At 44.0% G+C, this 12,864-nt stretch overlaps 1 protein-coding gene across 1 annotated transcript; it reads left to right on the plus strand.

Moving 5' to 3' along the window:
• Positions 1 to 210: 210 nt before the first annotated feature.
• On the plus strand, positions 211 to 12,815 carry tdrd7a (tudor domain containing 7 a). The gene is made up of 21 exons (XM_076090761.1): positions 211 to 414; positions 628 to 772; positions 942 to 1,056; positions 1,163 to 1,255; positions 1,492 to 1,529; positions 1,996 to 2,048; positions 2,457 to 2,627; positions 2,840 to 3,613; positions 4,066 to 4,259; positions 4,435 to 4,627; positions 4,825 to 4,936; positions 5,016 to 5,227; positions 5,304 to 5,438; positions 5,864 to 5,947; positions 6,078 to 6,212; positions 7,310 to 7,420; positions 7,903 to 8,083; positions 8,274 to 8,431; positions 8,775 to 8,959; positions 9,363 to 9,523; positions 11,292 to 12,815. Exons 1-21 carry the CDS (start codon positions 211 to 213, stop codon positions 11,504 to 11,506), a joined length of 3,669 nt encoding a protein of 1,222 aa, XP_075946876.1. The 3' UTR covers positions 11,507 to 12,815.
• Positions 12,816 to 12,864: the final 49 nt, after the last annotated feature.

Genomic DNA, 12,864 nt, shown 5'->3' on the forward strand with positions numbered 1-12,864 from the left:
TAAAGTAAAGAAGAATGTTTAGCATATACAGTAGCTAGTTAAACATGATTTCTACCAAGCAGGGTTGGATTAAAATCTCACATTGGTGAGAAAATCCTAAATCTCTCTCTCCAAACTACATGGTAGAATCATTTAAAAAAATGTTGTAACTGGTCTAACCCCACTGATTTGATATGTCTGTTGTTTCTATTCTACAGCAAATCTCCCAGGATGTCAGACAGCGAATCCATCAAGAAGTTGTTGCGGTCTGTGCTCCAGTCCAGCAAGGATGGCGTGTCCATCAACACCCTCCAGTCAGAGTACCGGTCACTGTGCGGAGAGAGCATCCCGCTGGGGACGCTGCATTTCGCAAACATGGAGGACTACCTCAAGAGCATCCCCTCTGTGGTCCGCTTGGAGTACCGCATGGGTAATGTAAGGGCTGTTTCTTTTTCTTAAATTTACCCATCTATAAAACCATTTTTTTACCTGGTTGTTAATTTGCATCCCTATACGGATACTCGGCACAAAACTCAGGAACTCATTACAACATAAAAAAAGTTGTTTGTAGGTCGTCAAATTTGCTAAACCGTTTACGGTATGCATCACTTTGTGAATTTCTAATGATACAGTGAATCTGCTCTGTAGATAATATGCTTTGCCGCAGTGTGTAAAGAGACGATTCACATTGCTGAGCTTGTGGCCAAGCAGAAGAGCTCCAAGAGATCCGGTCGCTCCCAATTGGTCAACTGCAAGATGAGATTCAAACCCTCAAACCCGTACATGCTTAACGGTAGGAGACACTTGCTGCTTGTTCTGTTACATCAGGGCGCTATCTCTGCTTTTTTTTTTTCATGAAAACGAGGGATGAGAGGTTCAAACATTAACCTCTAACCTTTCTCTGTGTCCCACCTCCTCCTTTCACCCTACACGACCTATTTTCAACCTTTCCGTGCATTTAGTGAGGCCACAGTCCTCTCTCCGCCAACCCTCAGCTCTCGGTGCCTCTAATTGGCCAGCATACCGTTCTCGGTCTCATGGCGGCTACAGAGCCTTCAGCGCCTCTGAAGACTACAGGTAAAAAAAACAAAACTGTTTTTAATCAAGAAATAAAGAGCAGTAGTTGCACAATATCCAAAACGAATAAAGCAGAGTTTTTGATTGTGTTCTCTCTAAACAACAGGCAGTCGGACCAGAGGTTGAGCTCCTTCACCCCTGTCGAGCACAGACGACCGGCTTCTCTACCAGCTGTAAGACAGTGTCTCCTGCCTGACAGGTGAACATACACATGCAGCTAAAATCAGCTCTGTTAAATCACCTGGTTCTCGGTTATTAAGTATTCATTTCAGGTACTTATGCATTTTCTGTGTAAGTAGATAAGTATAAAAGCTAGCGTTCTAACACTACTTGTTAATAGTACTTACAACAAATAGTGCAGGGTGTTTGTATTGCGTTGCAGCTGGTTGCTGTTAAAAGCACAATATGCTCAAGAGACTGCTCTGTTGCCAACAGGAAAGAGAAGAACGTGGCAAACTGCCAGAGGCCCAGAGGTAAGTGGGACCTTCTTGGTGTGTCCTTTATCAATGTCACAACATTTAATTGATTCAGCACAGAGAAGCTGAAGCGGATTCAAACGCACACAGAGGGAGAGCGTCTTCATTTCTCCTCTCTATCTTTACATCGCAAATCGTTGTTTGCTGCTATATTCATTTTTCTGAATTTGTCTCCGTTTGACGATGTAGCCAACATATGAGTGCAGTTGGGGGGGGGGGGGGGTTTGACAACTGGCGGATCACACAGTCATGATGAACAAAGTGGGCTTCATACAGCTGATGGTGATCAATTAAAAGTCCCACTGATCCACTTAGTTGTCATATGTCAACATCAGTTGTAATATCAACATTGGGCAACACTGCCAGAACAAACATCGGATTATGCTAACGAGACGAAATATCAATCTGCTGCACTCTGTTTGCTGATGTCAGCACTTGTTTACCTTTCCCTCTTCCTTCGTAGAATCCTCCACAGAGAAGCCTCCTGAACAAGTCTCCAGACTCGGCCAATCCCAGGTACAAACATTTTGTTCTCATTTTACCCGAAATGACCCGACAGCGTACATTTGAGTTGCAGTGCATTGCTTTTTGTGTGGTCGTATTTACATCACTAATAAAATGTTTTGAGACTAAATCAAAGGGTTAATCCGTGCCTTTATATTTACTTATATTACATTCATGAGTTCACACATTAGCCGAGCTCTCACCAACGAGCTTCTTGCATGTTTATTTTCGTTTTGCATAATGTTTAGGTATTCAGCACTTGTGCCACATCCCAATCAGTGACATCACAGCGGTTGTTTTCCATCTGCTCTTTTAATACTTTGTACTATTTAGTGTTTTATTGATTTGATTAGAAAACTCAATCAGAAAAGCACAGGGACATGCTTGTAGTGATCAATCATGTGACATCTCCCCAAACAGTCTTGTCTGTATGACGTGGAGCTGGTGCAAAGCAGAATAACTCAGCTCCTGAAGAGGTACTGCACCGGGTTGTGGATGTCCAAACTCTCGGAGGTCTACAGTCAAATGTTCAGTCAGAAGCTCCACCCTCAGGCACTCATTGATCTGGAGAAGTGGACACGCATCATTATGGTGAGTCAGTAGATAATTATACCCCCGATCAATTTGATATTATGAAGCCCTGTGAGTCTTAAGTTTGAGGCCTGTACAAACTCTATGACTTATCTGACATTATTTAAATACACAAGTCGATGAAGGTAGAAGTTTTTTTTTTTGTTGATATTTTTGAATTGATGGTTCAAATCTCTTTCCTTCTTGTTCCATCTCTTGCTCATCTTTCACAGGTGGAGCAACCTTCCAGCACCAACCGAGCTGACCGCCTAATCTACCCTCCTCTGCCTCCCAAGCTTAGTATTGTTCCCAGAAGAAGCACCACCAACATGCCGCCAGCGTCACCCACTGATTCAAAAACTATCACCACACCCATTTCTTCACGTCCCTCAACGCTCGACCAACCTTCGTCCCCTCCCTTTCCTGTCCCTAAACCTGGAGGTTCCCCCCAAAGCCCCTTGGTTGAGCCAACCTTCATCTTTCCTCCGCAACCTGTCGCCGCGTCTTCCAGCAAACCGTTAAATTCAGTCACGTTGCGCAGCCCTGCCCGCAACCCGGCTCTTGCTCCGCAGCTTCCCAACTGTGTAACTAATGCAGTCAATGCCAGCAGTCAATGGAAACAAAATCAGAAGTTGCGTACGACTACCCACAACCAAAACACGCTGAACTTAACCCCGACCTGGACTTTCCCTGCGTCGACCAGCGCTCCCTCATTGGCTTCCTCCCTCCAACCCGGCCCGGAAATTTTACCGCTTTTGAAGGCCACCTTCTCTGATTCTGCCCCTTGTCCTCCCTTGAAATCTCCCGCTGTCGTTGTGTCGGCTGAGGTGCGTCAGAGAATAAAGGAGCTCCTGTCCAAGTACAGTCAGGGTCTGTGGGCCCACGCTTTGCCCAAACTCTTTTTGGACACGTACAAGATGCCGTTCCCCCAACATGTTCTGGACAACGTGTCTCTTTTGCTGGATATATTCACTGTGGAGCACCCCATGCCGCATGACAAGAAGAAGGTAAATGAGAGCGTACGCCAGAGTTACAGGAAGTCCTTACGAGTAGAATTGAAGTCGCGTTGTCCTCACAGTTGAAGCCAAGCAGCAACGTCTGGTGCTGAGAAGTGAAGCCAACTAAAAACTGCAGTTCCTTATATGGCCACTTGATATCAATCCTCATAGACCTCCATGTTAAAATGCCCAGTTTTTAGCCAAAGTGTTGTTCTCTATAGCTTATTTACTTGTTAATGACGACTGTACGGAGGTGATTTTTTTTTTTTTATAACTTACCTTTTTTAAATTATTTTAAGGCTATAAGTTAAGCATAATTGAGAGCGTGGCCGCTTTACATTGCAAGTGTTTGCCGCATCAGGTCATGAGTTGCTAGCTGTCTGTCAGCTTTAATTCTTTAGGTGAGTTTAGGGACATCCGTCCTGCTAACCTGTTTGTATGATTGTTTTTGCTGTGGTCAGGCCATCCTGTATAACTCCACAAGAGATGACATGGAAGCCACACAAGGCCACGAAGGCCAGCCGTGCAGAAGCCACCTCCCTCCCTCTGGTCTGGAGGTCCTGGGTCCTGTGCCTCCCTCTCTGGTTCTTCCCTCAGAGCAGTACCCCTCTGTTCTGATTATTGATGCCAAGAGAAGCAATGCTGTCACTATAAGGTGAGACATTATTCTAGCAGACATCAATGTTTGCCATCCGGCTTTCTTGGATGTGCAGAATCTTCTATCTTATGATAACATAACTACTCGTGGTTGCTTTGTTAATGCAACACACTGTTACTGTTTTTGGAAGACTGCCGTGCTCAGATTGAGAAAAGTCTGTCTCTCTTATCAGGTATATAGGTGAGAACTACTCGAACGCCCAGGAAGCCATGGAGGAGGCCATGCACTCTTTCTACAGCCAAAGCTCCGCCCACCGTCCTCTGTCCAAACCCGTTGTTGGTCAGCTGGTAGCAGTCAGAGGGGAGGTTGGAGAGGAGCTGACAAGAGCTCAAGTCATGGGTGTCACGGCCCCTAACAAGGTCAAGGTAACTAATTTAGTCAGTTGGCTGTCAAGTTTTACTTCGTCAAGGGGTTGAATACTGTTTCAGCAGTTTAGTGATGTACCCCGTTCAGAAATGTTGACTTTCACTCTTCGCACAGCGTGTGGCAATTTTCAGTTTGTTGGAGGAAGACAGGGTGGCTGAGTGTTTCTGTAGTAAAGGAGCTTTTGTCTTGTTGCCAGGTATACTTTATGGACCATGGCTCCTCTGTGGAAACCAGTGGGACTAATCTGCTGGAGCTGCACCAGGACTTCCTCTCTCTGCCCTTCCAGGCTATAAGTGTTGGACTTGCAGGTACATGGAGGATATAGATGGATATCGATGCCCCCCCCCCCCCACTGCTTCCCATCCTTCTTTGTTTTCTTTCTCCCAGGTCTAGAGGCGTTCAGCTCCCATCCACTGGTGCTGTCTTCTCTGGACAAGCTGGCAGTCGAAAAGATCCTGCTGATGGAGACATTAGAGTCGAGTCAACAGAATGAGACGCCCGTCGTAGTGCTGTACGACACGTCGCAGGATGATGACATCAACATCAACTCCGCCTGCCTGAAGGCTCTCCAGGACGTGACCATGAGCAACCCTCTGACTGTAAGGATGGTGGTGCTAACTACAAGTATAGTGTGACGCCTGCGTTATCTAACGATACTCTTTCTGTTGCCTGTAGGTAAATGCCACCTATCAGGATGTGTGTGTCACAAATGTGTGTGCAGATGGTATCGTCTACTGCCAGCTGCCCTGCAGAGGATCCGCAAGACTCAGCAAGTTACTGGAAGAAACGGAGAGCTTCTTCATCTCCCAGGTTAACCAGACCTTGTTTTTGTTAGGGAGCCTTGCCACGAAGATGTGATAGGATAAGGGGGAGGGATGTAAACCCACCCTGAATCACAATACTGTTGCCACACATCTTTGAGACCTTTCGAGCACGTTGCAATTGATGCCACACCCCAATCTTTGATATGCCTTTGATAGCTGAAGATCAATCATATTAAACTTCATAAAAGTCGAAGCATTTTTCGCTGATTCCTAATCCGATAAACCAGATTTATTCCTTCATTGGCCGCTGATGTGATACAGAATCAACTGTATATGTATCGGCTTTTACCATTTCACAAATGCAGTGCTACCCACAGCTGCTGTGTTTTGATATTACCCACAACCACAAAAGTCGTCTCAGGAAAGGTAGACTGTCTTTAAAATTGTGTATTCTTTAATTATACCGACCAGATGACTTCTGAGTCCCTGGTGTCCAGACCCTTCATTGGCAAGTTCTGTCTCGCCCGCTACAAAGGAAAGTGGTCCAGAGTGGAGGTAAGAATGGAACCATTCACATTTATTTTCTTGAAAACCTTATATTATTTTGGACATAAAGTATCGGTGTATTGCATTGTTGACTTGACAGTTTGAGGTCTTGTTTCTTTGTTGTTGCTCTTGTTTTCAGATCACCAACATCTACGGAAACCGAGTGATCGAGATCCTCTTCATTGACTTTGGTGTCCCAGCAACTGTAGAGGTCACTGATCTCCGAGAGATCCCCCATGTTTTCCTCAAAAACATAACCGTCATCCCACCACTGGTCAGTTGTGTGTGTGTGTGTGTGTGTGTGTGTGTGTGTGTGTGTGTGTGTGTGTGTGTGTGTGTGTGTGTGTGTGTGTGTGTGTGTGTGTGTGTGTGTGTGTGTGTGTGTGTGTGTGTGTGTGTGTGTGTGTGTGTGTGTGTGTGTGTGTGTGTGTGTGTGTGTGTGTGTATGTGTTCTCACGTGTGCCTGTTTTGGGAGTAGCTGCACCTTAATCTTTAACCAATCAAAAGCCTATCGAGGCATCCTTTCTGTGCTAATTGATTTGAAGCCTCTGTCTATAATACTTATCGGTATCACTGGAGTTTCTTACCAGACGGAAGACAAGTTATACACTGATCAGTTTTGTCCTGCTTGACGTTTCTTCATCTCCCTGATGAGATCAGCTCCAGGTGCGTCTCCTCCCATACCGGACCCCAATGCTCTCCTGAAGGAGTGGGCGGAGCCCTCTGGCTGGAATGTAGACTCCTCGAACTACCAGCACTCTTACATGAGTTATATCATTTCAATTTCCCCCGAAACATGGAGCCTAATAAATTAATGCCATTATTCAAGAGAAACCTTCATCATATTCTGGGTTGTTTAATAATGACGTCATAAATGGGACGAGTGCGTTCTGTTGGTAGAAATCGGTCCTGCGCTTATAAACAGAACACGGTATAAATACTCAATGCAGTTGAGAGAAAACATCTCTACTCTGGCAGTGAGCATTACTGTCTTTATTAGTAAAAGTACACTGATCATGTGTGCAGACACAAAATCTGTCAGAAGTCTCTCCAGCTGTTAAAGCCAACTGACAGCTGTAATCAGCTGATCCGCCGTCATCAGAAACAGATGTCGCTTCACGTGATGCTACTAAAGAAAGGACGTCTCATTTCTCTTAAAACATACGTCCTCGTTTCCTCTGTCCTCGCATGGTTTCCTTGCATCCCTGGTGGGAGGGACTAAGATGCAAGTGAGGGAAACGGGGACGCAATTAAGAGACTTGGGATGTACACACAGGCTTTTATATTAATGAACATTGTTTCCAAAGATGCTAATGTGGTTGTTTGATAAAATTGTTAGTAATCCATGTACATTTTTGTGTATCTCTTCAGGCTATCAAATGTCGCCTGGCTGACGTCACAGTTCCAGAGGGAGACTGGAGCCCTGAGGCCGTTCTGTGGGTGAAGGAGGCTCTCCTGGGCTCTGAAGACTGTAAAATGAAGGTAACGTAAAGTTTAACACGTATCCGAGTTGAACAGTCACCAGTCTCGATTGTATAGAGCACCTTTGGGATGTGGTGGAACGGGAGATTCGCAGGACGCATGTGCAGCTGACTAATGTCCTACAACTGTGTGACGCGATCATGCCAATATGGACCGGAATCCTAAGGAGTCCACGAAGAACTCAAGAATTCAGGCTGTTTAGGGGACAAAGTATCACTCGGTATGAGAAAGGAGTACCTAATAAAGTAGCCAGTTTACTTTATGTTTATAATAAAGTCTTGACTGCTTGAAGCACAACAAGTGTGCAGTGTAGCAGGAGTGGTGTTGATATTTAAAATGTAAACACAGCAAATCAAACTTACAAGTAAGGCCTTGTTGGAGAACAGCGTAAAACAATAACAGTCACCTCAAGGCCTCTCTAACTTTGTTTGTGTTTCTTTGTTATTGTTGTTGTTTTTTTACCCCTTGTTCCCTCGTTTTAGATCTTGAAGTTAGACCAGCATGAAGAGGACCGGCTGGTCTACATGTACCTGTTCGTTGGTGCTGACAGTCAGGAGCTGGACAAGAGCTACAACCATCAGCTGGCCCAGTCCCAGTTGTGGCAGGAACTCACAACCCAGAACAACAACATAATCACCAGCAATAGCAGCAGCATGGAAACAGGTAATACTGCACAAGACACAACATGAAACACAAAGTCCTGTATAGGTGTGGGACGCTTCCCTCGATCACTCAGTATTTGTACATGTCTGGTCAAACTTCTTTTTTTGTTTTTTCGATTTTGTATTAAAGCACAGTGACTGGGGTTAAAGTGCTGACTAAGCTTTATGTACCTGTTTTTCTTTTTGACAAGGTCTCAGTGCTCTTGTAGAGAAGTTGACTCTGAGCAGCACGGTCCCAAACCCCGTCACCAAATCCTCAACGGGACCTCTTCAAGGTGCAGAGGTCTCATCCGCTCCAGATGTGACCACCAAGCCTCTTCCGCTGCCTCCCCCACTGGAGCTCCCCCAGGTGTGTGCAGATGGACAAACTCTCTGTAGGGGCTCACTTGTCATGTGAGGGAGGTAGATGTAAAGTATACATGTTGTAGGCTACTGACTATCACACTTGTAATTTTATGACTCATCAATTGTTAACTTGTAGATTTCTATTCAAGAGAAATATTTCTTTGTGGCCCGTGGATCAAATCCATCACTCCACTGTCACCAGACTCTCAGCTGACAGTTCATTTGTCGTACCTGCACGCTGTTGGGTATAAACTAACCCCAGAATGCCTTCAAATATTAGAATAGAAACCAATATTTCATCAACGCCTTGTGCTTATAAACACGTCATTCTCCCCGTCTTCTTTCAGCCTGGCCAGAATATGGATGTGTTTGTGCCCGTGGCCTGCCACCCTGGTTACTTTGTGCTGCAGCCATGGCAGGACCTGCATAAGCTGGTGGTGTTGATGGGAGAGATGATGCTCTATTATAACCAGACCAACTCGTCCCCAGACATCCAGAAAGGACAGATCTACGCTGCCAAAATAGACAAGAAGTAGGTGATTCAAACCTGACGCATCACACCTGTTTTGGTCCTTTTTAATCATGGACAATATGTCCTGGTAAGTTCTTTTCTTTCTGTTGATTAGTTTATTTGATTTGGACGTCACCGTAGCATTAGAATTGTAACACCAATGTATGCACAAGGACCAGATGCACTGTGTTTAGTGTTTGTAGCAGAACTTTAATGAACAAACAAACAGAAAGCGTTAAAGAACTGCAGCACTTTAGGTTATTAATCATTGATTAATACAAATTGACTAAAGAATTTGTAAATGTATGAATCGTCTAGATTACTGCCTTTGTCTCAGAGACTCGGCGCCGCTGTGAGGAAGTAAAAACAAGAGGTTGCTATTGTCTGATGGTTAATGGCTTTACTGATGCGTGCCTCTCCCTAGTTGGTACCGAGTGCAGGTGAAGGGGATTCTGGCCAACGGGTTGGCTTCTGTGTTCGATTTGGACTACGGCAAACATGAGCTGGTCCGCAGTACGCTCCTCAGGCCGTTGATAGAGGAATTCAGACAGCTGCCCTTCCAGGCCATCACTGCACAACTTGCAGGTGAGTTTGTTCCTAATTCTCTCGGTAGCGTTGCTGTTAGATCTGCATCAAAGCATCCCATTAAATAGGAATTCTGTAGGATTACAACCCACTGCACGCACAGTGCGTTCAGCAATTACTGCTGCATGATCTCAGGTAAGTTCTGATGATATGGAGTGACTATATTCTATATTTTGTTATTTCAGTTAACCTTCTGGCTACGAGCGCCCCCCAATTGGGGGGCGCTCGTGTTGAGGGTACCCCAAAATCAAATGCGGAAAATAGCATGATTATTAGCCAGTAGTGTGGACACGGCCACTTTTTTTTTTGGATGAAATAGCAACGTGTGGACAACAACATCATATAAGTCACTTATTATAAACTCCAAAGACAACTATAGGCTACTCATATAAGTATAACAATATCGTGGCATAAAAGCACCAAATCCGGGCCAGAAATCGGCGCTATGAGTACAGTAAATCAATGTTTGTACCCTCATGCTAACAGCTACCCAGTCATACAAAGCATTTATTAGCATTAGCACACGTGGCGGAACACGTAACTAACTTCTGTTTTACGATCCGTAGAAGCACTAAACCGTTGTGTCCCGATCAAACGTACCTTCATACTGAACTTCGCCGACAAAAATCGTGGTTATGCGCCCAAGTTTTCTCTAAATATGGATAATAACGTCGCGGAATTTCCGTTCCAAAGCTGTAGTCATTGCTGCCAACTGCATACTGTTGACTTCCGACTTGTTTCCAGAATAAGAGCGGTCAAGGGGGCTTGGGCGAGTGGTCAGACTGCCTGCGACCGGAAATATCCGCCGGGGTACACGCCTCACTTCTGGCAACTTTATTGTACGAAATCTTTTGACGATCGCCACCAAATTTGGCATGAGTCTTCCTAAGACGATGACGCGTCTAAAGAGGGGTTGTTTTTGGAAATCGACCGAGGATAGGCTGAGATCCAGCCACACACACACACATGCAATGAGAAAATCCTACAGATGACAGCCAAAACTGGCTCTGATGATGTTATGAATATGAATATGATTCCTATTATCTGTATTTGGATGTATTGAATCATATGAGTGATAAAGAAAGTGAAATATATAGTTATATAGTGTATAAAAGTACAATGTAAGAGCTGCAACAGCTGGTTCGAAAATGATGACCTCGCCTGACCCCTTTGTAATAAAAACCTCTTATTATTCACTTTATTCCACTCTAACCATTTTGTAATAACTACTGATCAGTTATGCTATGACTTAAGAAAGTTTTTAGGGATCATACTGCATTATTTCAATAACTTTTTATCACTGAAAGTGCATTTTTTCCAGGCGGAGCTGAATGTTTTCAATTTCAGCTGTGTAATCTCTTATTTTTCTATATTAACCAGTAACATATACATCAATCAATGTATATCAACACATCTCACAAGTGTTACCAGTATTCTAGCATCAAAATTATTAAAATAGACCTTGTAGTTTGGGTAGTGTACTCAAAGGAGTAGGAGTATGCAATTTCCGAGCAGGGGGCTAAAAACAGGCCTAGTAGTTAAAAGGCCAGCAGATAGCCTAAAGTAAAGTACACCGATAAATAACTTATCGGCTTCTGCTAGTTTTTGCTAGCTACCTGTTACCTTGTGGGATGTAGCTTGATCGAGTATGCTAATTGAGTCGTTTTATCAGCCAGTCAACTATAGTTAATGGAATGCCACCCTGTCAACACACGGTGAAGCAACTCGGGTTATCATTGTGAGTACCAGCACCCTGTTTGTTCTGCAGGTATGAAGCAGCACCAGTGGTCAGAGGAGGCCTCCATGTTGTTCAGGAACCACGTGGAGGACCGAGCGCTGGTAGCCCAGGTGGAAAGTGTGTCAGAGGTCAGAAGTCAACTCTGGCAATGCAGGTTGACCGTGTTCCTGGTGGACACTACATTCGAGGACAAGGACCTTTGGATTCACGGCATGATGGCAGACATCAGCAGTGAGCTGTCCTAGGATCTCTTCTCATGCATGTTGGTAAATGAACCAGCAAGCTGACTGAGTCTTACAACACTTGTTTTCATTTTCTAAAAATGGTGAACTTTGGAAGCCAAACGCCACTTCCTCGGCCCTTGGTTCATTTTTCAGCATTCCTGATCTTTCTCCCAACCGAGACATTGAAGAAGTCCCTTTTTATTTAAATTTTTGATTGTAGTCAAGGCTCATGTCAACTTGAGATAGATGTTTTGTTGAGGAGTTCATTTTATTCTGAATTTAAGGACTGTTGCATGAGTCTCAGGGGCACTATTGAGGTCAAAATGAATGAGAAATAAAGATGGGAAACATCCCACGCCATCAATTGTTGCTCTTGCCAGTCTTCATTGTAAGACAAACCAAACTCACTCTAATTCATCAAAACTTTAAAGTTACGTCACTTGTATGTTGCATGTTTTGTGTCTTATTTTCTACTCTGCCCCCATCTCTTTTGTTTTTAGTTTGCTGTGCCTTATGCATGCAATGGTGTGGCTCATGTGTTGTGTATATGTTTTTGCATGAATCCAATTCAAACACATAAATCTACATCTGCTATGAATCTACATTGTTTAAACTTCACCGATGGGAACATCTTGTTTAATAACACCCCATGTTACTTGGCTTTAAAGAATACGTTGTAATATTTCTCGTGTGTCAACATGAAAAGCTGTTCACAAGGTTTTGTTCAATTAAAACATTTCGCCAAAAGAGGCTGTACTTTGACTGAAAGCTTTAAAAATGTTTTTAAAAAATGTACCGAGATGGGCCAGTGTCGGGGCAATGTGAGCTGCCATGTCAGGATGCACTGCCAGTAATAAAAGAGCTTTTAAGTAAAGTTAAAGTCCGTCTGGTGGGGAAACGAATCTATCAATTTGAACTGCAAAATAAAATATTTTTAAATTGCCGTAGCTTTCTGACAAGTAGGAAATATTGAATCTGTATCTGACCTACCAGTAATAAATGTGTTTAAAATATGTCAGAAGACCCAACCAACACTTTCATTGCCCTTAAAATGATAGGGCAAACTTTAAATGATCTGCTGTCTGTTATAGGACGGCACCTAGCAGATGAGCTACGTCACCTGACGGTTTTAACATTTTGATATTTCCCACCTGGCAGGATAACAACCTCAACTTAAAACACTTCATTTCACTTGTTGCTCATCCTGAGAGTTGAAATTGTGAGAGAGACTAAATGTAACTGTATAGAGTGTATCCGTTATCAAACACACACAGGTGAGGATGCGGGTCGCAGCATGAACTTGGTTCAGGGCTGAGGAGCAGATGTGGCTGGTGACATACAGCTGTGGCACATTCCATCAGCGGAGGAAAAGAGCTAGA

This window comes from Anarhichas minor, unplaced genomic scaffold, assembly GCF_050575085.1.
Source record: "Anarhichas minor isolate MPS153535 unplaced genomic scaffold, ASM5057508v1 ptg000012l, whole genome shotgun sequence".
Taxonomy (NCBI): Eukaryota; Metazoa; Chordata; class Actinopteri; order Perciformes; family Anarhichadidae; genus Anarhichas; species Anarhichas minor.